At 40.8% G+C, this 26,967-nt stretch overlaps 2 protein-coding genes across 4 annotated transcripts in view; one reads left to right on the top strand and one right to left on the bottom strand.

The window, feature by feature from the left end:
- SSTR3 (somatostatin receptor 3) overlaps positions 1-26,967 on the bottom strand; it is a 364,665-nt gene that overhangs the window by 204,489 nt on the left and 133,209 nt on the right. The gene's annotated exons all lie outside the window — the stretch shown is intronic.
- The window catches only part of KCTD17 (potassium channel tetramerization domain containing 17), a gene marked incomplete at its 5' end in the record, with an annotated part of 41,676 nt that overhangs the window by 5,434 nt on the left and 9,275 nt on the right, over positions 1-26,967 (top strand). For 2 of the 3 annotated variants that reach the window (XM_083365966.1, XM_083365965.1), the window contains 4 exons: positions 13,148-13,239; positions 14,303-14,398; positions 15,140-15,265; positions 17,383-17,573. In XM_083365966.1, coding sequence (XP_083222092.1) covers positions 13,148-13,239; positions 14,303-14,398; positions 15,140-15,265; positions 17,383-17,568 — 500 coding nt within the window. In that variant the 3' untranslated portion in view covers positions 17,569-17,573. Of the gene's footprint in view, positions 1-13,147; positions 13,240-14,302; positions 14,399-15,139; positions 15,266-17,382; positions 23,754-26,967 lie in introns of those variants that run through there. The other variant, XM_083365964.1, reaches the window with a different exon arrangement.

The raw sequence follows: 26,967 nt of genomic DNA, 5'->3' as shown, positions 1-26,967 counted from the left end.
TGCTTAGTTATTTTACCTATCTAATGACTTATAACTTAGTATCTCTTTGCTGGGCTGTACTTTCCAAATAGCTGTGCTAAGATATAGATATCTGCAGAACATCTTCTCCAGAGAAAACTTTAATTTCTGGCATGCTGCTTGAACTAGCAAACTGCCTTAGTTTAGCACTAATACCTGCACTAGTGCAGAAGGCTTAGCTTATGTTCAAGAGGAAAGAAAAATGGCAGATTTATTGAATGAATCATATAGACACAAACCTGTCCCAACGTAATAATTAGCAATCTCTACAATCAATTTCAACAACTGAGCCCAAAATTTCTGTTGCTAAGTAATGCTAAGTTGCCCCATTTTTCAACCTTATTGCAGTGATTCACTGCAGTTGTTAAGTTAGTAACATGGTTGTTAAGTGAGTCTGGCTTCCCCATTAAGTTTGCTTGTCAAAAAGTCACAAAAGTTGATCACATGACCCCAAGACACTGCAACTGTCACAAACACATGCCAGTTGCCAAGCATTTGAATTTTGATCACAGGACCATGTGGATGCTGCAATAGTCATAAGGGTGAAAAACTCTCATAAACCGTCATAAGTCACTTTTTTCAGTGCTGTTGTAATTTCAAACAATCACTAAATGAATGGTTGTAAATTGAGGACCACTTGTACTACATTTTCCTTCAAAAAGTTAAATCAGTAGAACATACTCAAATGTATAGCTATCATCTGGGTTTGACACTCTTTTGCTGCTAAGATCCAGTTTGGTGTAGGGATTAAGGCACCAGGCTAGAAATCAGGAGACTGTGAGTTTAGGCATGAAGCAAATTGACCGACCTTGGCTAGCTGTTTACTTTCAGACTGAGGAAGAGGGAACTAGCATGTCACTTCTGAAAAATGCTGCAGGGGATAAATGCTGCTAGTACACAATACTGACTAAGGCACATTTTTGCCTCCCATCACTGCTGTGCCATGCCAGACAGCTGACTAGCTGCTTTCTTATCTTCAGCCTCACCTCCTTGTTGCTTGCACCCAAGGTTGATGCCCTTCCCTCGCCCCCCCCCTCCTCCTTTGCTACACTACTGGACATTAAGCTAGCAGCTGAACTGGGGAGAGGAAAGGAGAGGCAGGCCAGGCTAGTTTCTTACAAAATAAATGGGTGGAATAATAGTTGCATACTTTCTTTTAATCTGGGCCAGAGATTAACGTCTTTTTATAACGAAAGTTGGCAATTGCTACTACCCCACTTGGGGATGCCCACATAGATATTGTCCTCACCCACCACAACCATGCTGAGTGGGGTTGAGACTCTAAACTTGAAAATAATATTAAAGAGCAATTGTATTTATTTACTACTATACTGTGGTCCTTGCTTTGCTTTGGCTCTACTGTATTTTTAATTGCCTGCATTCCCTTAGTGCACTTCTGCGTTGGAAAAATACGAAACGGGCCAAATAGTGCATCACAAGGGTGATGGTTTGTACCCTTGTAAATACACTGATTTGGTATTCTAAATATTTAGTTTTCAACTTCGTAAGAAGCAGTATTTTTCCTTCAAAAAAGTTACCATTCTTTGAATGCTGTTTATTACTCTGTATATTCAGAAATCCTAACAATTAGCTGCCAATGACATATTTTGGTGGCAATCTTGCTTTTGATAACAATCAGCTAAATAAAAACTAGAACAAACCATCCAAATAAGTTACAAGCTATAATTTCCAGGGGTCAAGGAAGAATATAAATGCCTAAGTAGCAGTAAGAGAGAAGACAGTGGAAATAAAATACTGTAGGAAGTCTGCTGTTGAAAGCTCCGTCTTATGTTGTTTTTATGTTTTTATTTTTTTACTTTGGTGTTAGTATTCTTGTGTCATGTCTAATTTTTAGCATCAGCTTGAAGAATGTAAAATGATTGTATGCTTATAATGTTTTTTTCCAATTTAAAAAGAAAAAAGCGGAAGAACTAATTCATAGCATTATATCATTTCATTTTCTCTGTTCTGACAGTTTCCTTTCCTTGTGGGAGTAGCTGTCAGTGGTGAGAGCGCTTGTCTGAATTATTCAAAGCACAATTTTCTTACAGCACAAAAAAAGATTAAGAATAGGGAGAAGAACTTACTGAGTTCAGATAACAATACATGAGATTAAAGATGCAGCGTGTATTATAAGAATTCAGTTACATGTTATGGGAACTCATGTCTGGTTTATTTTGGTACATGTAATGTGCAAACAAAAATCATTTCTTAGTAATCTAAGTTTAGAATTTAGCATGTTACAATAAGCCAACTGATCAATCCTGAATAGTCTGAAATTACAATATTTTATTCTGTTTCTATTCTGGTTCTGGTTTTGGATACTACTCTAGTTTACATGGGAGGGGAAGGAAAAGAAAGGAACAACAACATCATTGTAATGATGATGACAGTAACTCTCTGTGGTGATTGAAAAAGAAGCTGCTTCCTCATTTCTCTCCCAACAACTTTCAGACTCAGAGTGGCTGTATTTTTTGCTTTGTTTATTAATATTTTCACCTAGTTTGCTGAGGAAAGAAAATGACATATTGTGAGGACCAGGTATCAGGTTCAAATAGATTACTCTGGTGAATAAGAAAATGCTAGTTCCTAAATGTAACTGTGGTTCCTCAGTGGGTTCATTAAGTGCCTAGATTCCCCCATGCCTGCTGCTGAAATGCATCACATGTGTCCCTCTAGGGAAAGAGACGCGGGGATGCAAATGATGACAGATAAACAAAATGGAAGACAACATTTTATTTGCTTATGTAGCAGCAATTTCATGCCAGTTTCCTTTAGGCTAGTATTTCTCAACCTCAGAAACTTTAAAATATACTTCCAGAATTCTCCAGCCATCAGTTGCAACCTCATATCTGATATTTTGGGCTAGAAATCCCTAATTCCTTAATATTGCTCCTCTGTCTGGCTGATAAATCTGGTTAGTGGATATTGATATCCATTGTGATAAAAATAACGAGCAGAATAGATCCAATAAGTCTTAAATTGGCCATCATTGGATTAGAGCTAGATAGTGGATATGTCTGAAGATTAAATTTTAAATATTTCTTCATGAATCAAATAACTGTATGCTTGGTGATATAATCTGGCTAGTTAGTTAAGGCTCACTAGAGCATGTGGGTTGAATCCGAGCAGTGATTCATCCTTGAAAGAGGGGGTGGTCCAGCCCATGCTTAAGATATCCCCCCCTCTCCTGCCCTCGTCATGCTGGATCTGACTTTGTTGGGTAATTTCTGGACTGCTTCCTTTTTAGGGAAAGTTTCTGAGAAAGTAGTCAGGTTGCAGTTTCTAGGTGGATCTCTGGATCTCTCCCAGTAAGGTTCCAAACCTAGATACAGTGTAGAGATGGTATCGATTTCATTTTTTGATGTGTGGCAGGACTAGTACAGAGTTGGTATTTCTACTGGTTGCCTTGACAGTATTGATAGCATTGATTATTATATCCTTTTGGACAGACTTTAAGTGTTGGAAGTTCTGGAGTTGTAGTCATTCTCTTTCCTCTTGGGCCAGTTCAAATTGGTGTTCTGGAGATGAGAGGAGAGATCTAACTCAAGGCTCTTGCTTTGTAGGATAGCTCGAGGCTTGATGCTTTTCTGACTCCTGTTTATATGAGATTGCTGGATGGGGTCATCCATAGGCATTGAGTTGGATGTACCTCTCCACACTGGGCCTTCCAAATGATACAATCAAAATTCAGTTTTGATGTCTAGCGGCTATAAGGATCTGGTTGAGGGAGAACAGGCTCAGACTTCATCCTTGTAATAAAAGTAGCTGTTGATTTTGGGACCATCTGATCTAGAGACTTTCCATCTTTTTTCTGGATAGAGTAGCACCGCTCCAAATCTACCCAGTGTGCAGTTTGGGAGTCCTACTAGACATAAGAGCCTTGGTGGAGCAGTGGGCTAATGCCTCCTTAAGTAACACCAGCTGCCTGCAATTAGTGCAGGTTCGCATCCCACCAGGCTCAAGGTTGACTCAGCCTTCCATCCTTCCGAGGTAGGTAAAATGAGGACCCAGATTGTTGGGGGCAATTAAGCTGACTTTGTAATAATGCCGCTTGGGGTGTGTGTGAAAGCCCTAATAAGCAGGCATATACATAGAATGAAGGCTACTGCTAAGCTTGTAAGCCGCCCTGAGTCTTCGGAGAAGGGCGGGATATAAATGGAATTAAAATAAAAATAAAATAAATAAATATAGCTCTTGTTCTAAGAGGAATAACACCAGTTGTGCCTATGCCTGAATGAGGAGGCTCTCCTCATAGTCATTCATGCCTTAGTCACCTCACAGTTGGATTACTGCAATGATTCCAGGTCCTCAGTGACCTCTCAGAAGCTGCTGCTGGCAGGGATGTGAATAGGGTATCTCTCTACTTTACGAGCTACACTGATTGCCAGTGAGCTTCTGAGTGTATTTCAAGATCATGGTTCTCACTATGAAGTTTTTCATGACACAGGGCTGGGTTATTTGCAGGACTAGAAAATAATTTTGATTATTTCTGCTCTTCTGGTTAGATCTGGCAGGGCCCAGTTTGATCGGACATAGTTGACAGTGTTATGTCACTTATGACAGTCAGTGTCACCAAGCAAGACACAGGAGTTGTGCCTCCTCTGTTACTTTCCTGTCCTTTGGGACCAACCAAATCTCAAGGAGTAACACAATTCCTCCTTGAGATTTGGTTGGCACCATCCTTTCCTGCTTTCGGAGGGCATAAAAATCTAAATCTTTTCCCAAGCAGTGGTGACATTAAGCCAACAGAATAATCTGTTGGTTTAATTTTTTCCAGCACTGAATGTTCTTATGTTTTGAATTTTGTTTTTCTTTTTCTTTTAAGTCATTTTATATGGACTTAATTTGTTGTTTACTAATGATGTACACTGCCCCGAGTTATGTGCTGAGTGGCAGACTTTATAAAGCAAACTAACTAAATAGATGTAAATTTATTCTTAAACCATCTGTCAAGTTTGTTAAGTTATTTTTCTGATAGGCAAGATTTTGTCACATTTCCATAAGGGAAATCAGTTGATTTTGGTGGCTGAAAAGGTTTAATTCATTGAATGGATTTATGCATCAAATTAAGTCAGGATTTTTTTTTTAAAAAAAGTATTGAATAAGCCAGAGTAGTTTAGTTAACATATAATACTTGGGTCTAAACAAGCCATAATGTTCTATTATGGATGACTTAATGACCAACTAGCATTTACTATATTTACCACAAAATAATCTAGCTTTCTTCTCAAAGAATTACTTATGGGTGTAGTACATTTTCTTGAGAGAGTTAGAAAGCAACTAACACTGTTTCTGTATAACTGCTGAACATGAGCAAATGAGTGGGGGTGCTAATCAAGGTTAGTCTTGATCACCTTTATCCATTTGCTTATTTAGTTTGTTCATTTATTAATTTCCCACCTTTCTATTAGGAGGTCAAGGTGAAATACATACCACTTTGACCTCCCATTTTCCTCCAAACCAACTAGTCTGTGAAATTCTTTAAAGTAAGAGACATAAAAACACATATGTGAGAGTCTTACATGCATACATTTATTGAGGGAAAAATACACTTCAGGATTGGTTTGAACAAGACTTGGACATGAAAAGGCTGGAATGTTCCAGAAAACATTGGAACAATTTATTGTTTTCTAGGTTACATTAATCCACGGGATAATTTAGCAGTTTTCAGAAAGTTGATCTTCTGAAACAGAATATGTTTGTGATACACCTGGCCATCTTAAATTCAGGTTCATTTTTCTTTTATGTAAATATGGAGTTTTCTTTTGTGCTAGGAAAATCAGCTAAATAAGAGAGTGAAGCCTCTTGAGGTACCCAAAATTTGCTATGAATAAGATAAGTAAGAAGGAGCGTGCTAAGTTCTATTTACTCAGAAGTTCAGCTCATCATGAAGAGATTATTATATTATATTTATATTATATTTATTAAATTTTTATACAGCCCTTCTCCCAAAGGACTCAGGGCGGTGTACAGGGCAATAAATATCAAAATACAAAATACAAAAGTTAAAAAAGATTAAATAATTATGCCTGATATAATACAGTAATTAAAAGCTATGTTAAAACCCAAACTCAAACCCCAGAACCATCAGACCAGGCTGGCTTGTTCAAATAAATAGGTTTTTAGATCGCGTCGGAAGGAGCGAAGGTCGGGGGCCATCCGGAGCTCAACCGGCAAGCGGTTCCACAGGTCTGGCATGCCCACAGAGAACGCCCTCCTCCTGGGGGCCACCAATCGACATTTTCTGATCGGAGGCACCCTGAGGAGGCCCTCTCTGTGGGAGTGCACTGGACGGAGGGAGGTTGACGCCGGCAGCAGGTGCTGCCGTAGGTAATCCGGATCCATGCCATGTAGGGCTTTATAGGTCATTACCAGCACCTTGAATCTCACCTGGAAGGCAACTGGAAGCCAATGCAGTTTGCGGAGCAGAGGTGTAACATGGGAGTATCGGGAGACCCCCAACACAACTCGCGCGGCTGCATTCTGCACCAGTTGAAGCCTCCGAGTGGTCCTCAAGGGCAGCCCCATGTAGAGAGCATTGCAGTAGTCCAAACGAGAGGTCACGAGCGCATGAGTGACTGTACGCAAGGCATCCCGGTCCAGATAGGGCCGCAACTGGTGCACCAGGCGAACCTGGGCGAAGGCCCCCCTAGTCACAGCTCCTATATGATCTTCTAAGGGGAGCTGTGAATCTAGGAGGACCCCCAAGTTGCGAGCCCTATCTACTGGGGGTAATAACTAACCCCCCATAGTAAGAGATGGAATAATCTGAATTTCCCGAGATGCCGGCATGTACAGCCACTCAGTCTTGTCAGGGTTGAGCTGAAGCCTGTTCCTCCCCATCCAGACCTGGACCGCCTCCAGGCAACGGGACATCACGTTGAGGGCATCACTGGGGTGGTTTGGGGTTGAAATGAAAAGCTGGGTATCCTCAGCATACTGATGATACCCAACTCCAAAACCACGAATGATCTCACCCAGAGGCTTCATATAGATGTTGAACAGGAGGGGCGAGAGGACCGATCCCTGGGGAACTCCACAAACGAGAGGCCTCAAGGTCGACCTCTGTCCCCCTGCCAACACCGACTGCGAATGTCCCAGAAGGTAGGAGGAGAACCACTGAAGAACTGTGCCTCCCACTCCCAACCACCTGAGATGCCGCAGCAAGATACCATGGTCGATGGTATCAAAAGCCACTGAGAGGTCTAATAGGACTAGGACAGAGGAACAACCCCTGTCCCGAGCCCGCCAGAGATCATTCACCAGTGCGACCAATGCTGTGTCCGTGCTGTACCCGGGCCTGAAACCCGATTGGTACAGGTCCAGATAATCAGCTTCCTCTAAGAACAAAGGGAGCTGATGCGCCACCACGCTCTCAACAACCTTCGCGAGAAAGCTATTTAATATAGCTGGGTCCAGGGCAGGCTTCTTGAGGAGGGGTCTCACCACCGCCTCCTTCAAGGCGGCAGGAAAGCTACCCTCACTCAAGGAAGCAGTTATCACTGCCTGGAGCCAGCCTCGTGTCCCATCCCGGGCTGCATAAACCAGCCAGGAGGGGCACGGGTCCAATAAACACGTGGTGGAGCTCAGCCTCCCCATGATCCTGTCCACATCTTCCGGAGTCACAGGATTGAACTCCTCCCAGATAACATCGACAAGAGTGCCCATGTCCTCATCATCAGACTCTGCCCAGTCGGAGTCCAAACCGGTCCGAATCCGAGCGATTTTGTCCGACAGATGTTGACTAAACTCGGCACGACCCTGCAAGGGCTCCTCCCTCACCTCCTGATTAAGGAGGGAGCAGGTCACCCTAAACAGGGCAGCCGGGCGATTATTTGCGATGAGGATAGCAAAGTGGTTAGACCTTGCCGTCCTCATCACCGCGAGATAAGATCTTGTAAAAGACCTTAGTTGCAACCGGTCGGATTCAGATCAGCTGGATCTCCAACAGCTCTCTAAGCCCCGTCTCCGACGCTTCATCTCCCGGAGCTCCATAGAAAACCATGGAGCCCATTGGGATCTGCACCGGGTCAAGGGCCACATGGGTACAACTTGGTCAAGTGCCTCCGTGGCTGCCTTTTCCCAGGCTTCCACTAGGGCAGACATGTCAAACACAAGGCCCGGGGGCCAGATCCGGCCCGTGAAGTGGTTTCATGTGGCCCGCGAAGCCATCCTGGAAACAGTGAGGGAACGGCCCCCATTGTCCTGGCCCTGGCCCAGAGACCCTCCTTCTGCCAGAGACCCTTAGATCTGTCCCACTCCTGCCCAGGCCCCCATAGGCACCCTTGATGCGAACGACGTAGAGCTGGCCACGCCCACCCAGTAGGCCATATGCACTCTAGCCACGCCCACCCAGTAGGCCACGCCCACCCTGGCCATACCCACCCGGCCCCCTGAGGGCAACCACAATGCTGATGCGGCCCTCAATGAAATTGAGTTTGACACCCCTGCACTAGGGCATCGGCCGAGCTGTGAGCAAAGGAGGCAGGTGGGGACCCAAGCACCGCCTGGAACCGCTCAGGGTCCATTAAGCGCCTAGGGCGGAGCCATCTCGTTGGTTCAACAACCCCACGACGAGGGGTGGCAAAACGGAAGACCAACCGCAGGAGATGATGATCGGTCCATGACAGGGGCGTAACAATTGGAGAACCCCCACCCAGATCATCTAACCACCATCCAGATAGAAAAACCAAATCGCGCGTGTGACCCCCCCCCCATGAGTTGGACCCTGAATAACTTGCATCAGGTCCATGGCCGTCATGGAAGCCATGAACTCCCGAGCTAACTCAGATGATCCCCCCAGGGATGGTAGATTGAAGTCACCCAAAACCATAAGTTTGGGGAACTCAATCACCAACCCTGAGAGGATGTCGAGAAGCTCAGGCAGGGCTGCTGCTGCGTGACTAGGCGAAAAGTACACCAGCAGCAAGCCCAACTGAGCTCTAGGGCCACATCTCAGGAGGAGGGATTCACACCCGACTATTTGGACAATGATGGCCTCCCGCGGACATAAGGTCTCCCTCACGACTACCGCCACTCCTCTGCCCCTACCCTGAGCCCGAGGGTGGTGCAGCAGCTGGAAACCCGATGGACAAAGATCAACCAGAGGGACACCGCCCTCTGGGCCCAACCAGGTCTCCATAATGCAAGCCAGGTCTGCATGCTCCTCCTCGACCAAATCACGTATAAGAGGAGCCTTATTAACTACGGACCTGGCATTGAAATACACGAGCCTGAGATCAGGTGGCTGCTCATCCTCGCTCCCGGAACCACGGGCCGAAACCAGAGGGTCGGAGCGCATCACCGCTTGGAAACAGCGGGGACGCACTCCCAGATATTGATGCGGCCCTCTGTTCGCACGCCTGCTGCCATTCCCTACTGCCGTGGGAATTAACAATGAAATGGGTACCTAAGGATATGTCTAGAACTATTATATATATATTTTTTTAATTCTATTTATATCCCTCCCTTCTCCGAAGACTCAGGGTGGCTTACAAGCTTAGCAGTAGCCTTCATTCTATGTATATGCCTGCTTATTAGGGCTTTCACACACACCCCAAGCGGCATTATTACAAAGTCAGCTTAATTGCCCCCAACAATCTGGGTCCTCATTTTACCTACCTCGGAAGGATGGAAGGCTGAGTCAACCTTGAGCCTGGTGGGATGCGAACCTGCACTAATTGCAGGCAGCTGGTGTTACTTAAGGAGGCATTAGCCCACTGCTCCACCAAGGCTCTTTGCTGACTTTCTTAATGATTTGCTGGAAGCGTGTTTTAAAGCTAATGAAGATATCTGGAATTGTTTAATGCTGTTACAGTTTTGTGTTGGAGAACTAGGAGTGTGCATGTTATGAGTAAGCAGCCAACTATCTTCTTTTGTTCCTCTTTTTATTTTTGTTTTCTCTTTCCCAGTTGGAGGAAATTGGGAAGAACAAAGCACTTCCCTTCCCTTCCCTACGTCCTCCCCAATCTCCATGGAAGTAGAAAACTCAGAGAAGCATACTTTTTATTTAAGCATGCTATTTCTGTAATATAAATATCCTTTTGAATCTGAAGCATCTCTTTCTGGATTGTTTTAACAGGCTTGGTTCTATTCACATGCACATATTCTACTAAATGTAGACTCACTGAGCTGGGGAAATTCAAGAATTTCTCCTACACTTTGTTGCATAACAGTTATCATTTATATACTATTAAGTGCCCTGCTACTGAGAATGGTTCTGAAAAGACCATTCCAGCATTCTGCTCATATCCTTAGAAATACTTTTACCCCATGTTTTCTCTAATTTCATGCCAAGCCAGTAAGAAGTTATTGAGATAATTGATCTACTTTAAAATTAAGTAGAATAGGAATCATATAGAAATGGTGGTTAGTTTACTTTCTCTTTGCAAAATTCATTCTAGCTTCTTTGTAGAAGAAGATAGTATTTATATTTATCCTATTTTGAAATGATGAATTTCAATACAAGTATTTTTGCTTGTTTGCTTGCTTTCATTATGATTCAGTGTGATCTATAGTGATTTCATAAAGACTCTTTGTTTTTTGCCTTTGTATGACAATTCTGTTATCCAGGCTGGTATACTAAAGTAAAAGAAAGTTGTGAGGTTTATTGCCACCTTTTCTGATATGTATCTATTTAGGATGGTCACTTCCAATTTGAGTACCATTTGGGCATGCAGTGGGGAACTTAGTTGAGCTCTGGACACAGTGCTTCTCTTTTATCCTTCTGAAATCTGTACTCCTGTCTTTCCATTTCTTTCCCCTTTTGAGGTGGATTTTGGTGGGGGTTTTTTAGGGGGGGGCTCCATATTTTTTTCTGATCACCTTAAACTTCCTTGTCAATTTCCATGACCTAGTAGGGTGGAAAAAAGAGACTCATGTTATTTGAATGAAAAGGAAAAGCATATTAATTACAAGCTGTTTAATATTTGTCAGATCATTCCTTTCTTACTCTGTCTTTTCAGAGTCTTTTTGTCTTCAGCTTTCTTCCTTTGACCCGCACTTGGATTTGATATTCTCCTAAAATATCACTTGGTTTAATTCAGTCATAGCTTTGTTTCAATCAAAAATTAGCATATGGTAACTCTGCATATGCAAAACATAGCATATGCAAAACATAGCACATGCAACTTTGTAGGCAAATATAAGAATTAAGATATAAATGAGCTGTCAAGCTATATTCCTAAAATATAGAATTTGTCATTTTATGGAGATCTTGGTTTCATCAAGCCTGGGGCTGGGCAAGGAGGATAATCTTATGCAAATGGAAAGAAATATATTTTCCTGATGAATTCAGATATGAGCCTTATCTATTTTTGAAAAGATCTCCATATGATGCAGACTGAATAATAAGCTTGAGGATTGGATTTATTCTATATTGATACTAAGTGAAAATTATATCAATATTTCTTCTTGTTTTCTGCTACTAGTTCTCCCACATTTCCTTTTTATTGTACTTAATCATCTCCATGTACATATTTTTTTTTTCATTACAAACCACAACATTTTTCTTGGCATTGTAATTGCTTGTATTCTACTGTTACTAATAATTAAATAATTAAAATAAATAAAAGAAAAATAGATAACTTATGTAAAATTATAAGAAAGAATGTAATAGATTTGATTGAAGGTGGATTAATCTTGTTGAGTCGAATGTGGAAAAGTGAAACTAAGTTTAATTATTATGGTGCATGTCAGAAAGAATGAATTGGCATCATTAGGTAGTTGTGAATGCTCATGAAAGTAGGTACCTGGAGTAATCTTGAACTGAGTGATGTAATTTGATTTGGTGAATGTTATATTCATTTCACAATTTAAGCTTGAATTTGCCAACTATGCAAAATTCTATTGAATGTGATTCTGGAGAAAAATGACTTGGTTAGATGACTTGAATGAATGGAGGTAATGAGATGAACATTGGGACTGTTCAGAGTTGCAAAATTGAATGAGAAAATGATGATTGTTTACCACATACTTGCTTAGAAATATGTGTTTGTTTTGAATTTAGGGTTTATGTTTTAATCTATTCACATGTACACATGGAAAAGGAAGGAATATAAATCAAAAAGCTTTACTGATTTGTTTATGATGAGTGAACAATATCACAATGATGAGAGATCCTGAATGTGACACAGAACATTCTTGATAGTTTCTGATTGCTGTTTGGAAAAAAAATAGAGGCACGGAAAGAAGGGAAAACATGAAGGAAATCAGAATAGAAATAGAGGAAGTGGAAGAAGAATCATAGTAGAGCTGGAAGGAGCATAAGGATCAAATATGATGATTCTGTATGAAAAGTATTGGAAAATAGATTTATGTTGTAACAGAAAGAATGAGAAGTGTACATAAAGAAGTTTGATGCAGAAGCTGCTTGGAATGGAATAGAAAGAGATATTAACAAAGTTACAGATGGATGTGGAAGAATTAAAATGGGAAGTATGAATAAAGCTGTTCATTCCTCATATTACATTACTAATTTGTATTAATAGATTTGGGTGATCCGTTGAGATCTATTTCAGTTGCACGTTTCTATGATCTGATTCTCTTAAATCAAAATTGCCTCCTCATTTTGCAGCAGGCAAGATTGTGAAAAAGAGATGCATGTTTACTATATAATGTTGGTGGATAAAGTTCTGTTTCTGATGTCATATAGTTTCTTCCTTAAAAAATCTGGATTTTGTTTGTTTGAACATATTTATTTATTTATTTGTATTCCACCTTTATTATTTTTACAAATAACTCAAGGTGGTGAACATAGCCAACACTTTCTTCGTCCTATTTTCCTCACAACAACAACACTGTGAAGTGATTTGGACTGACATAACCATTGAACTACAACATGATTTATTACATACAATACATACATACAATATTACATGTGTCACAGTATGCTAAATTAGAAGTATTCCCCTATGTGATTTTTCACTGTAGCCTTGCCTTCTCCTCATAGATTTTGATTGCCTTTCCAAATTTGATCTCTATAAAAGATATCACACACTTGCAGCGTATAATTCTGATACAAAATCTTTTCGGTGTAATAACCAAATGTTTATATTTTTAATGAATATTAGTTGTTAGTGAGATTGTTCAGTGTTTTATTTTTAATGCTCTCTGCTATTATTATTAGGAGTTCTGGAAGAAGCAGAATTCTACAACATTGGGTCTCTAATCAGACTAATAAAAGACAGACTGGAGGAAAAGGATTACACTGTAACCCAGGTGTGTTGGGAAATGTCAGAATTATATTTAAGAGAAATTGAAAACAAAAGTGCCCAGAATATTAAATTTCATTTTTCAAAAAAATTGAACAAGGATAAATGTTACAAGACTGGGAATAAACAAGCCAGCATTTCATTGTTAAAGCAGGGACTGTCTTAATTCAGCTAATTTGGGGGATTTATTATGCAATTGGAAAGAATGAAAGAATGATTCCTGAAAATTCTGTCTGTGTTTTTTTGGGAGAAAGATCATATATGGGAGCAGTGAAAAGGCAGTACTCTTAGCACTTGGTCTTTGATTGTTGCTATGAGAGAAATGAGAAGCTGGAAAACCTCCTAGGATTTCACATATTAAGCTACTTGTCCATATATCTCCTATTCTGACTGACGGCAATTCTCATACTGTACTGCAACTTTTCCCAACCAGGTGCCTTCCAGATGTGTTGGCACTATATCAGTTTCAGCCTCAAATGATCAAAGCAATATGGGCTGGGAATTCTGGGAAATGAAATCCCAACCCATCTGGAGGTTGCTGAAATGAGGAAATCTGTACTTCTAGATCTCTCTTAACTGCAGATAACGACTAAACCTTTGAGACAGATTGCTCTTTTTATTCTCATATATCTCATGTGTGACCTTGCTCTGAGTCTCCATTTCAAGGCATGAAATTTTCAGGCCTGAAATTTCATGTCCCTCTCTTCCTTCCAAGTTCAGAACTGCTCATTCCTTTTGCTTTATAATGAACGACATCATTCCTACACCAGCATTACTTATTTCGGTTGCCAGAAAACTCTGGATTCTTAGCCCTTAGCCTAGCCCTGCCAGAAGATGTTCACTTGTTGAGCTAAAGCTCTTCTCCATGCTTATCTAAAACTTTTCAGTCTAATGCACATATACAGATGTTCCAACAACTAGCAGTTGCTTCTGTCTTTTCTATAGCATAGGAGGCTGAATTGAGGATGAGAAGCCACTGTCTGGCTTTGTTTATTAGTGGTAAATCTGGACAGTTAGACAGAAAAGTCCTTGCTGATATGGTCTGTTGTTCCTTGTCATGCTTCTTCTAGGTGCCACCAAAGCATGTCTACAGAGTGCTGCAGTGTCAGGAGGAAGAGCTCACACAAATGGTTTCTACAATGTCAGATGGGTGGCGCTTTGAACAGGTGTGCAAGATAATTGCATTTATTTATTAAATTTATTAAAAGATGAGTATAGGTTTCCCAGTGTGGAATTGGAAAGAACATACAGCCATTTTTAAACAGAATATGCTTCACATGTGCATCTCTCTGGCTCTTATAAGTAATTTATGAACTGTATTCAAAGAAGGAAGAAACATGCTATCAACCTAATAAACTTTATTAGTCATTTTTTCCGCTTCTGACTGCATGCCTGGGAATAAGTTTCGCTAAACTTTATGGTGCTTACTTTTTAATAGACACGTGTTGTGCAAGACATTTCATGCAATCTTGTGCCTGATTATGAGGATGTCCCACTGTTTTCGGTGCTTTTTAATGAATATAGGTAAGATTGCAGGCATAAATTGTAAATTGGCAATACTCCCAATTCTTAGACTATATAAACTTAAGATTTATATTTTTTTTTCAGATCCTAGGACATTTAAAACTTAATTGGAGATCGAGGGGAAATATTCCTTAGCTCTTTCTATGGCATGATAAAAATCTTTTGGTACATTGAATCTTTCTGGATCTATTGAAAAATACAGTAAATTTCTTTTGTTTCTTGTCATATAAAGACCACTGTGAAGGACAAATGCACTAACATTACGTCTTCTGCAGTAATCCTAACATTTGCCCTCTTCAGACCTTGTGTTCCTTTTCAGACTAGAAGTGTTCCCATTTTTGCATCATTTGGCATAACAAGCATTCATTCATCTCTTTCTATAGTTGGTGAATATTGGATCATCCTATAACTATGGGAATGAGGATCAATCGGAATTCCTGTGTGTTGTCTCGAAGGAACTGTGCAGCTCACCCAGTGGCCTCTGTTCTGAATCCAGCCGGAAAGTCAAGGTCAGGGAATCCTTAAAATCCTGAAATTTAAGTGACTTTACTTTCTCAACTATCTTTTCAGCTATCAAATGGCAAACTTTTTAAGACTTGCTCTTTTCTGTTCCCTATCATGTCCAATCTAGTTGTAAGGTAAAGGTTCCCCCACACATGCGTGCTAGTCGTTTCCGACTCTAGGGGCCGGTGCTCATCTCCGTTTCAAAGCCGAAGAGCCAGCGCTTGTCCGAGGACGTCTCCGTGGTCATGTGGCCGGCATGACTAGACACCAAAGGCGCACGGAATGCTGTTACCTTCCCACCGTAGTGGTCCCTATTTTTCTACTTGCATTTTTACGTGCTTTCGAACTGCTAGGTTGGCAGAAGCTGGGACGAGTAACAGGCGCTCACTCTGTTACACAGCACTTGGGATTTGACCTGCCAAACTGCCAACCATCTGATCGACAAGCTCAGCGTCCTAACCCACTGAGCCACTGCGTCCCTTTTAAATCTAGTTGTAGACATGTTTATTTTAAAGCCAATGATCCATGTTTTCTGCCTTTTAAAAATATTTATGAGAGAGTGAAGGAGTGATGGAGCAGAATTATATTTTCATACCTATTTACTTTCATAGATATGATAATCCAAAATTCAAATAAATTTGTAGTTCCTCAGAATTGCAGGCATTTTTCTTAATTCTGCATGGTATTGTCCTGCTTGGTTTTCTGTTAACTGAGATTCCAGAGTGAGGGATTTTCTGAAGTGAGGTGATTAGTCCCAAGTTCTTCATTGACGAAATATTAGTCACATGTGTTTTAAGTATGTACAGTGCTTCATGTGCATGATCTAGTTCAGCAAAGGTAATAGGAGGCTTTTGAGAGATACTGTGCCCACCATCTCACTTTTTAAAATATTTTTTAATTAAGAAAATAAAACAGGAGGAAGATGAAATATTGCAGAACAAAGCACAGATATTTTCAGGAATGCATTTAGATCTCACAAAATATTATAGCAGGCATATTGTGGAAACGATACCTTGTCTTCTGGTAGGTGGATGTTTATGATTGCTGGTGTCCATTATAGCAGCCATTTTGTGAACAGGAATATCTTCCCTGATGGCCATTTTGCCACAAAATGCTTTTGAAATTCCAAGTGTGCTTTCCCAAAAGGTTGCTTATCCCTTATCTAACTGTAACTTTTATAAATAACACTGTAAGATAAACTTACGTCATTGCTTCTTCTTTTAGTTGGGCTGGCTGACATTATGAGAGTTGAAATGCAACCCAGTGCTAGTTGATGGCAAATGTTAGATATGATGTGGGGGATAGATAGGGAACTCATCAAATTTGCAGATGACATGAATCTGGCAGGAATAACCAACATTCCAGAAGATAGGTTTAAGATACAGAAGGATCTTGAACACTGGGCCCTATCTAACAAAATGAAATTCAGTGGTGAAAAAAGTAAAGTCCTACATTTAGGCAAGAAAAACCAAATGCACAGGTACAGTATAGATGGTACGTGGCTCAATAGTGAAAGGGATCTTGTAAACCTAGTGGACAATGACTTAAATATGAGCCAGCAGTGTGCTGCAACTGCCAAAAAAAGCTCATGCAGTCCTAGGTTGCATTAACAGAGGGATAGAATCAAGATCACATGAAGTGTTGATACCATTTTATAATGCCTTGGTAAGACCACACCTGGAATACTGCATCCAATTTTGGTCGCCACAATGTAAAAAAGATGTTGAGACTCTAGAAAGAGTGCAGAGAAGAACAACAAAGATGATTAGGGGACAGGAGGCTAAAATAAGAGAAGCAACTTAGAATTAAGCTAGAAGAATTAATCAGTGGAACAACTTGCCTCCAGAAGTTGTGAATGCTCCAACACTGGAAGTTTTAAGAAGAGATTGGACAACCATTTGTCTGAGCAGCGGGTTGGACTAGAAGATCTCCAAGATCCCTTCCAACTCTGTTACTCTGTTATTCTGGTTTATTTCTTAGTCTTAAAATTATCCTCTCAGCCTTTGAGCTATCCCAGTTAACTAAACCCAGAGCTGAAGTTCTGTTCCAGAGCCTTTAGAAAAGAAGTGGAATTATCCGGCCCTTACTGGTGATATTCCTATTTCTGTTGTTCTTTCCTTAGATGCCGGCAGTTGCAACACAGAATCCTGAGGAAGACCCAGAACAAGAGCAGCAGAATGATGAGGAGCTGCAGCTGCAAGAAGTTGAGGGGCAGGAGGAAGCACCAGTGCAAGCAGATGGTGGAGGAGCTTCAAAAGAGGGTGCATGGAGTGCCTGTGTGGGCATCAAGCAATATACAGAAGCCTAACGCTGGTGAGAGGTGGGGGAAACTGTGCATTTGGCAGCTGTTGCACTTTGGTCTAAACTGTTTGTTTTAATACTGAATTTGTAGCAAATTCCAGCAACCCAAGATTCCACTGATTCTCTTTCTTCGTGTGACCTTTTAGAGGCCTTTTACTTTCTGCTCTTTCCATTTTACATTCCGTCCCGTTTTCTTGTTATTTTTTTTCCTTTGATCCTTCCTTTTCCTCCATGAGCCAAGAATCCTACACTGTAGCCTAGTTTAGACTTTTCCCTTTGGGCCTCTCTTTCCCATTCTGTTTTGATAAAAGACAACACATCATCTCACCATCACACCTTTTATCTTGACTCACCCAGCACCTTCCTATTTCCTGGACTCTTTTTGCTAAGGTATAGGTGTCTGGACTGAGACCATTTCGAATTTGTCTTCCAAAATAAGCCTCATGATTCTGAGAAATGGATTATCACAGTAGAAGATTAAAGGCGAGAGAAAGGGGGATGTTAAATGACTTCTAAAGATACAAAGCAGCCTTTAAAAAAATGAAATGGAGAGTGACCATTCTGACTTGGCTGTATCTTTTCTTGTGAGTAGTACTTTTCTACCTCTGTTCTTTTAGACATCATTAACTGGAGAAGCCAGAGATTGAGTTTGGTTCTTCTACAATTATGTGCTATGCTTTTGGCAGCTACTCATCCTTCCATTGCTCTTCTATTCTTACTTATTTTGTGATCTAAAAGAAAAACCAAAGTTTCATATTACAAAAAAATCACCCTGTCTTTGCTGAGGGCAAATTTTGCAATTGGCATCTTCTATCTTTGTGACTCAACTTGTATCAAGGGACCTCCTTTTTCTTGCCAATCTTCCTTTTATCTGGAACCAAAATGATCCGTAATGTGATATCTCCTTCCTGGATTTGGGAAGGGTTTTGATATTGCTTCTTCTGGGAAGAATGTCTCCTTTCCTACTTGAGTCCTGCCTGCTTCGGAGAGTACATTGCCTGTCAGTCTATTATGCATTCCCTCTACTTTGGCTGTTTTTCAGCTCCAGATTTTTGTTTTTCCTTTGGCCCTTTCCTTCTCTTTTCTCTTTGTTCCTATAAACACAACAGACCTTCTGCCATGGTCATCAATAGCAGTTTATTGTTTGTGGAAGTATCTTCCCAATGGCTGGAGTCAAACCAGGCCTGGTCTCCAGTGACCACATCAGTGCATAATCTTGTTTCCTCTCCCAAGATGTCTGCTGAGTCAGTGACCCCGTTGCCTCTCTGGGTTGGACCCCATACAGTAACCACATGCATTGGGGCAAATTGGGGTTCAAAAGAGCAGGATACTGCATTTTGGGGTTTCCTGACTGGATCCAAACATGAAAATAGGCAGAAGGTATAGCTCCTCTTCTCTTCCCCTTCTAGATCTTAATAGGGGGAAAAACCAGACAATCAAATGAAAAAGGGGTGCCCAATCCTCCCGTCCCCATACAAAGTACTCAGGTATCTCCCCTCAAGACTGGTACATGGGAAAAAGAGTGAGTTGTCTCTGGATGAAGAAGAACAACAGTCATTCCCCAAATCCATCAGGTGTTTCCAAAAAATATCAGATTTTCCTGAGTATTTTAGGAAAGTTTGTGAACATCTTGGCCTCAGGAAGCCAGAACTGTCACTCCCTCATATTCCAAGACATTCAGTGATGTTCTTGAAGGTTTGTGAGGGCTGGCTCCTCCATAGTCTGGAAACCCCATACTTCCCCTGAGACTGCCCTAGAATGTCTCATACCTCTTCAGTGAATGTTCCTATGGCAGAAGTTGCTTTTCATTTCACAAACATGTGAAAGATGCACCCACAAATTCCCAAAGGCAGGAAAACAGATTCCCTCAACCCAAAGCAAATATACTCCCAGCTATAAAAAACAGTCTCTTGTGAGGGAAAAGACAGAATTTACTTCTTCCTCTCTTAGGATGTTTTTGGGTACAATCACCCCATAAGGCAATAGTACACAGTACAACAAATATGTAAGCTTACTGAATAAAAGGTTGAATATAGTTGTTCATTTAGTATATTTCTCAATTCTTACACAGCTAAATAGAGGTACACATTACTGATCAACCCAATTTCCCCAAATAATGTAAGCAGAGATGTTATCTAAATAAATTGTTAGTTACTAAAAGTTGTTTTGAAGGTCCTTGACTGGATTTCCAAGAGCGGAAAAGACAATGGGAGAAGTATGAGGCAAAAATATAAAACCAGATATAATAAATTAGCTCTTACTTGCACTCTTTCCACACATTCACAGAGAGTTCTCCTTCATCTCCTGTTTTATAGCCTAAAAGTATTGGACCTTGATCAGCTACTTTTCATCAATCTTGTTATAAATCTTGTTACAATTTGGAAATTGAAGAAAATATTTGAGCAGTTCTTAATTGTGGAAGATATTCTTTTTTATTTTTTATCCTGTCGTTTATTATTATTATCATAAATAACTCAAAGCAGTGAATATAACTAATGCTCCTTACTCATTGTAGTTTCCCAGCAATAATCTTGTGAGTTGGGCTGAGAGAGAGTGACTGGCCAAAATCTCTCAGTCACTTATGTCTAAGGTAGAACTAGAACTTAAAGTTTCCTGGTTTCTAGCTTGGGTGCCTTAGCCACTAGGCCAAACTGACTCTATAGTACTTTACAAGTGGGACTTCTTGGTACTTTTAATCTTTTCATCATTCTTTGATATTCATTGCTTTAATGTACTCAGTCATGCTATTGAATTTCCATGCATCTAGGTTTTGGATGGATTGTATATACTTTATTAAACTAAATATTTATCATATAGTTTATTAAGCTTATTAGCCATTATGATTATTAGAAGAGGTTGTTTGCTGGTCATACATTCTATAAAATGTATACATTCAACTGAAATAGCAATTGTCTATGGCAGGGCTTTTCAACTTTTTCACCTTTTAGGATATGGCAACATCTGAGTACCACCAGTCACCTAGCAAAGTATCAAAAATTTGATGACCCAAAAAAAAAGGGAAAAAGTGATGAAGTACAGGTAGTCCTCGACTTACAACAGTTCGCTTAGTGACTGTTCGAATTTACAATGGCATTGAAAAAAGTGTCCCCAAGTGACAGTTTGGGGGTGGTGGGGGTGTTTGGTTTTTATTCCCCTCCATCCCATCTGCTGGGTGGTTGCAACAGGTTTTGGTCACTTCACATGACCCTGGGATACTGTGACTGTCATAAATATGAATCAGTTGCCAAGCATTTGAATGTAAATCACAAGACCCTGGAGATGCTGCAACATTCCAGCTGATCGGTGCTTCTTCTGGGCTCAGAAGCACCAGGATCAGTGCCAAGCTCCAGCTGGAGCCTGGCGCTGATCCTGGTGCTTCCGCTGAGCCCTGACAGCCCCAAAGAAGCGCTGATCCTGGTGCTTCCGCTGAGCCCTGACAGCCCTGCAGCTCCAGCCGTCTCTCGCTCAGGCTTGTGCGGTGCTGCCACTGGTTCAGCTCATTCCCCTCCCTCACTACCACTTTTCTAGGATGGTCACGTACCACCTGCCAGGTGCCAATGTACCACAGGTGGTACCCACACCACTGGTTGAAAAGCCCTGGTCTATGGATCAACTAGCTTAAATCACTTTTCAGTACACCTTTGCTACCTCAGTCATGGCCAAGGCTTCTACTCTATGATGCAAATAGAAAACTATCCAAATTATCTCAAGAAATCAGACTGGGAAAAGAAGATGCTCGTACAAATTATGAACAACTAGCTAAGGCTACTGCTGCTTTCATGGTGGATTCTTAGCTAGAGGTAAGGCAGTTAGTGTTACCTCAAGGAAGTAATGGTGGCTGACAAATAGGAAGGTAACCCTAAACTCAAATTGGGCCTAATATTGGGTGTGTGTATATATGGTAACTTTGGTCAATCAGAGGTAAGGACACACCCTAGCAAAAAAAGAGTTCTTCATCAACACTCTGTTCCTGGACCCTTAGGTTTATGACCACTTTTTGCTAGAAATAAATTGTAACCTTGTTCTTCTGCCCCAATTCCAAGATTTAGTTAAAAAGGATTAGCACATACTAGACGTTGGATGGCCAGTCAAGATCTACCTGAGCAAAATAGAGAAATTCAAACTCTTTATTTTTCTTTGGAAGATATCTCAGAACTACAAAGCCACATTGTTCATAACCACCAGATGGATCAAAACTTGCATCAGACATTCCCATGAGACCTAGAACAAGGATGCACTATAGGGAACTGTAGCCCACTCACCTAGAAATATGTCCTCTTTGGCTGCCCACTTGTGAGACATGTGGAGTTTCCACATAGAACTCTATGTCTTTTTTTAAAAAAAACAGTGTAAACCTCACGTGTCTCTTGGCCAAAAGCATTTTAAAAATTACAAAAGATAGCTCATAACAACAATAGGATTCCATCTTCAGAGACAGCAGTGATATATTTCATGGTGGGAAAGCTGAACGTTTTGTTTTTTTTACAATGGGCATAGAACATTCAACCCATCCTGATACATTAGAAAGATCTATAGTCTGTTTATGCATGTCTTAGGGTTTCTTTTCTTCCTTTGTGATCCGGAATATCAGTCCAAAACTGGGAAGGAGAAAGCAATGTTAGATATTTTATAGCTTTGCCTATGGAATGAATGGGAAAGAAAAACTCTTTAGGGATGTCCTGTCTTTACTGTAAAAAAAAGAGAAGACATTCACTGTAAATCTAATTTCCTGCTCCTATTCTCCCACCTAATAACTGAAGACTACAAAGTTAAATTTGATATTCCCAAGGAAACCAAGTTTTGGACTAGTTTACCAGCAGCAATCCAGTACTGATTTAAGTACTCTTAAAACCATTGATTTCATCTGTAATCAGAATAGAGAATATGGTAGTAATCGGCCTTACCATTTAAGGTTTTCTTATACTGTCTGGCTCATTCTATAAGGAAGAATACTGTTGTTGGTCTTTTGTATAGAGGTACTTATATTTATCCTCTTCTCAATGTACCTGCTTGTCTCCTGGAACAAACTCTTTGCCAGTGAACAACACTGGCCTCTTCCAAGGCATATGGGTTTGACACATACCGGTAGGTGAGCTTTGTCTTTTGTTGTAAAGGAAGGATCAAGGCATCCCTAAGGCTCAACTCACAGAGCTGTCCTTTCTGTGATCATCTGCAATGGAAGGTTCTAGCAGAAGAAGGTTTCTTAATCTTTTGTTTCTGCAGAAATGTCTTGGCTCTCTGCTATGGCCCGAAGGTCAGGTAGTCTTTGAGACCACTGGCGCTCTGTATTCGCCTGGTTCCCCCTGCCCTCCAGCTGCTTTTCTCTTGCATCTTGTTCATTTCTTTTGTCCTCACTTCTCCTGTTTCCTGACTTTGTTCATCCTTGCTGCTTTTTTAAGCTGTTACAAACCAGATGTCTCAGGATATGATGCTAATGATGATCAATCTCTCTCTCTTTTTAAAGTTAACTTTTAAATCTTTATTTTTGTACTGTTATTTAAAAAAACAATGGGGTGGATTGTTAGAATAAGATGAAATATTGTATTTTCCAATTTCTAAGCAGCAACCTCTAATTGCTGTATGTTCTGCTATTTGGCAAAATACTGGATTACTTTTCTTACCCTTCTGGTATTGTTGGGAAATGCACTTTCAGGAACTAATTTTCCATGGCCCCCCAAGACTGACTTTTCATGCTGTCACAGCGTCCTCTGCTGGGGAGAACAAAGTAAAACAGACTTTTTTTCTAGCCTTGCAAGGTTCAGGGTTGCTCAGTGTGGGAATAGATGAAATTCTGGAAAGGACCTCAGGAGCTTTTAACAAGGACTGTCCTGCATCCTGCTGCAAATGGCAATCCCTGTTGCTCTTTGTGGACAACCATCTCTATTAAATGAGTTCTAACATTTTGGCATGCAGGAATATCCTTGCAGTGTGAAAAAGAAGAAGCATGAAGAGATGCAGTCCCTCCAGTCTTTGGTCTTTGCATTGCACATTGTGTTTTTCGAGAGTTCCATTTTTAGCTGCAAAGGGCAGCATAAGTTGTGTAAGAAAATACATCCCTTTGGGTAGAAAGAAACCAGCTGGAGTGTTTCTCCTTCAGTAGATATGCTTCTAGATGGAGAGCTTGGCTTGTGTTCAAATAACAATTCTTCCTTGGGAGCAGATCCAATAATAAATCTTATGCCTTTAGACTGAGGAGGAGAGTGTTGTCCTTCTTGAACAAGATTTTATTATTCCTGACAGTACATCACTAAGCAGATCACATTGGCTTGGTGTGAACTGCACCAGATTTTACTGAAACACAGCAGTGTCTGAGAAGGTCAAGAGAGGTGTTGCAGGGTGGGGAGGGGCAATCTTGTAATGCAAACACCATCACTTTTGTACACATGTTGTGACATCATAATATGTACCAAAGGGTAGACTTTGCAGTGCAGTTTGACTTTTTTCAACGTGATGAAAAGAAGCTGTGGTAGATGTTGCTGCTGAAACATACCCCATGAAGATCTAAAGGCAAGCAAACTGCAATGTGACAAATATTTCATTTTCCTTCTAAATCTCCTGTTGCCGGAGCAATTTTTCCAGCCTGTTATAATTCATTAGCTTTTCCAGATTTCCCATCTGGTAAGCAGAGCAAGGGAGTGGGTGGCAGGAACTCCCAAGAGAACACCCTAGAGAAGAGGGGCTGGTTTGTTTTCTTTATATGTTTACCATTCAGTGGAAGACCTGAAAGCATGTCCATGTGGGCAGCTTTAAAGATACACAAATGTCCTCTAGCATGCAACTAGCCAGCCCAGGGAAAAGAAAATGGATTTGACACAGCAATACCGTTGGTTTGATTTTTACCTGGCTGATCAATTTCGCTTCTGTTTATCTTGTGGTTGCCATCTGTATGGCTGTTTGGAGATACCTTTTTTTTTAAAAAAAATGTCCTTATGGAATAGAAATTAGGAGCAGAAATATATAGTGGGGAGATGGAGATATATGTCCTCTAATCCTGCCCCTTCCAACCTATTGTATAATTCTGTTAAATTTCTATGGGATTGGGGATGATTCACAAATTCAGGTTCCCAGATACACAACTGTAACTGCAATTAGCCAAATATTTATTTTACTCACATTTTCTCCATCCCAAAAGGTCAGGCCGAAGGGAAGCTCATACATTTTTCTCTATATCTTTTCTTTTCCATGATACTTGAGAAGGGCTAGTCGCAATACTCTAATGGATGAGCATCTGCCCTTAGATACACTTGAATGCATGCATTTCTGCATGCCCACACAGTCACCTATGTACATGCTTCATTTCAGTGCCCCAGGAACTATCATAGCCATTTATGTAAATAAACAGGACAATATTACTTCTAATATAAAGCCACATGTTACTACAAAGATATCCATAATTCTGTTAATTGAGACAGCAATTTTTAAATTGTGTCCAAGGATGCTGTATAAAAACTCTTGAATAAATTTCACTATCTCATTACTATGTCTCATGTTCTTGGGCCATCTGAGAATATGTACTCATCAGAATGTGCATAGGAAACACATCCTTCCATAATGGCATTTGATTCCACCAACTCATTTATTTCGCTGGAAATATAACTTAAGAGGAAGGAGGAGGAGGAGAAGATCTAAAAGGTTGAAACCCAAGCTAGTTAGACCTGAGGCTGTGGGTCTTGAGAGCTGTTTTATGTTAAGATGGTCTCAGATTAGGATGCATTTTTCAGATCTTAACATTGCATTTACCAGTGCTGTAAAGAGCAAGCTCTCTTGCTCCGCCCTCCGTCGACTCCCCTCCGCCCTGTGCGTTCCCATAGAGAGGGCCTCCTCAGGGTGCCTCCGGTCAGGGAATGCCGGCTGGTGGCCCCCAGGGGGAGGGCCTTCTCTGTGGGCGCTCCGGCTTTGTGGAATCAGCTGCCGGTTGAGCTCCGGATGGCACCGGATCTCCGCTCCTTCCGGCGCGTGTTAAAGACCCATTTATTTGAACAAGCTGGCCTGGCCTGATGGGGAGTTACTTAGGGTTTTAATATTTATATATATTTTCTATCGTTTTTACTGTGGGCAATAATTTAATTCTTTTTTAACTTTTGTATTTTTGTAGTTTTATGATATGCCCTGTTCACCGCCCTGAGTCCTTTGGGAGAAGAGCGGTATAAAAATTTAATAAAAACCTAAACCTAAACCTAAACCTATTTTTCCAGCTTCTAATGAAAAGAAAGTATGTTACATGAAATTTATTTTCTTTGAATGTCATTGTCCATTCATATGGCTTTGAAACCTTAGGTTGTGTTCAGAAAACATACTAAATCAAATGTGTTTTTCCAAATATAGTTAAGAACCAATTGGAATTTATTGATTAAATCATAATTCATTTAAGGAAACCCTGTCTTAGTATATGGTATGCAATCTCAGCCATAATTTTATCGATTAAGGAGTCTGGATTTTAAACCTTTACCAAAATATCCACAGTCTTAACCTCAATGAAGTATTTAGAAGTTTTTTAAAGGTATTGCCAGTGAGAAAAAATGTTCCAAGAATGAATTCAGCCTTTTATATGCAACTATTCAGTGGGTTAGGATGCTGAGCTTGTCGATCAGAAGATGGCAGTTTGGCGGGTCGAATCCCGAGTGCCGCGTAGCAGAGCAAGCGCCTGTTACTCGTCCCAGCTTCTGCCAACCTAGCAGTTTGAAAGCACGTAAAAATGCAAGTAGAAAAATAGGGACCACTACGGTGGGAAGGTAACAGGTTCTGTGAGCCTTTGGCGTCTAGTCATGCCGGCCACATGACCATGGAGATGTCCTTGGACAAGCGCTGGCTCTTTGGCTTTGAAACGGAGATGAGCACCAGCCCCTAGAGTTGGAAACGACTAGCATAGGGGGAACCTTTACCTTTACCTTTATTCAGTTCATGAAAACATGAATTTAGTTTTATGATTGAAGAAGTGTCACTAGGTACACTTTCAGTATTAAATAATGTACTCTCAAAAGCTATTGATTCAAACCAAGCACGAATGGACTTATCAGGTTGAAGGAGCAGCTTCAGGAACCTGCTATAAGTCATGAAAGAGTAACAAAATAGTTACTGGTTTTGAGTTTGTGTGTTCTTTCTGCCCTCTGGTGGAAAGCAGACATTCTTAAAAGATTTGGCCCCCTTCAGAGCCAAAACAATTTGGAATAGCTTAGAATGCTGTGAGCAGTTCCTGGTGGTACCAAAATTGTATTTATTTATCAAATGTATATAATCACCCATATCACAAGAAGTGTGTCTTTAAGTAGTTCTGAAACCGGCTCAGTTTGGAAGATCATATAGGAGCCGTGGCCAGGGGGGCTTTTGCCCAGGTTCGCCTGGTGCACCAGTTATGGCCCTATCTGGACCGAGATGCCCTACGCACAGTCACCCATGCGCTCGTGAC

The sequence above is a fragment of the Vipera ursinii genome (genome assembly GCF_947247035.1).
Source record: "Vipera ursinii genome assembly, chromosome: 6".
NCBI classification, from domain to species: Eukaryota; Metazoa; Chordata; class Lepidosauria; order Squamata; family Viperidae; genus Vipera; species Vipera ursinii.
The sequence above is the reverse complement of the archived record's forward strand: the minus strand, read 5'-3'. Positions and strand labels throughout refer to the sequence as shown.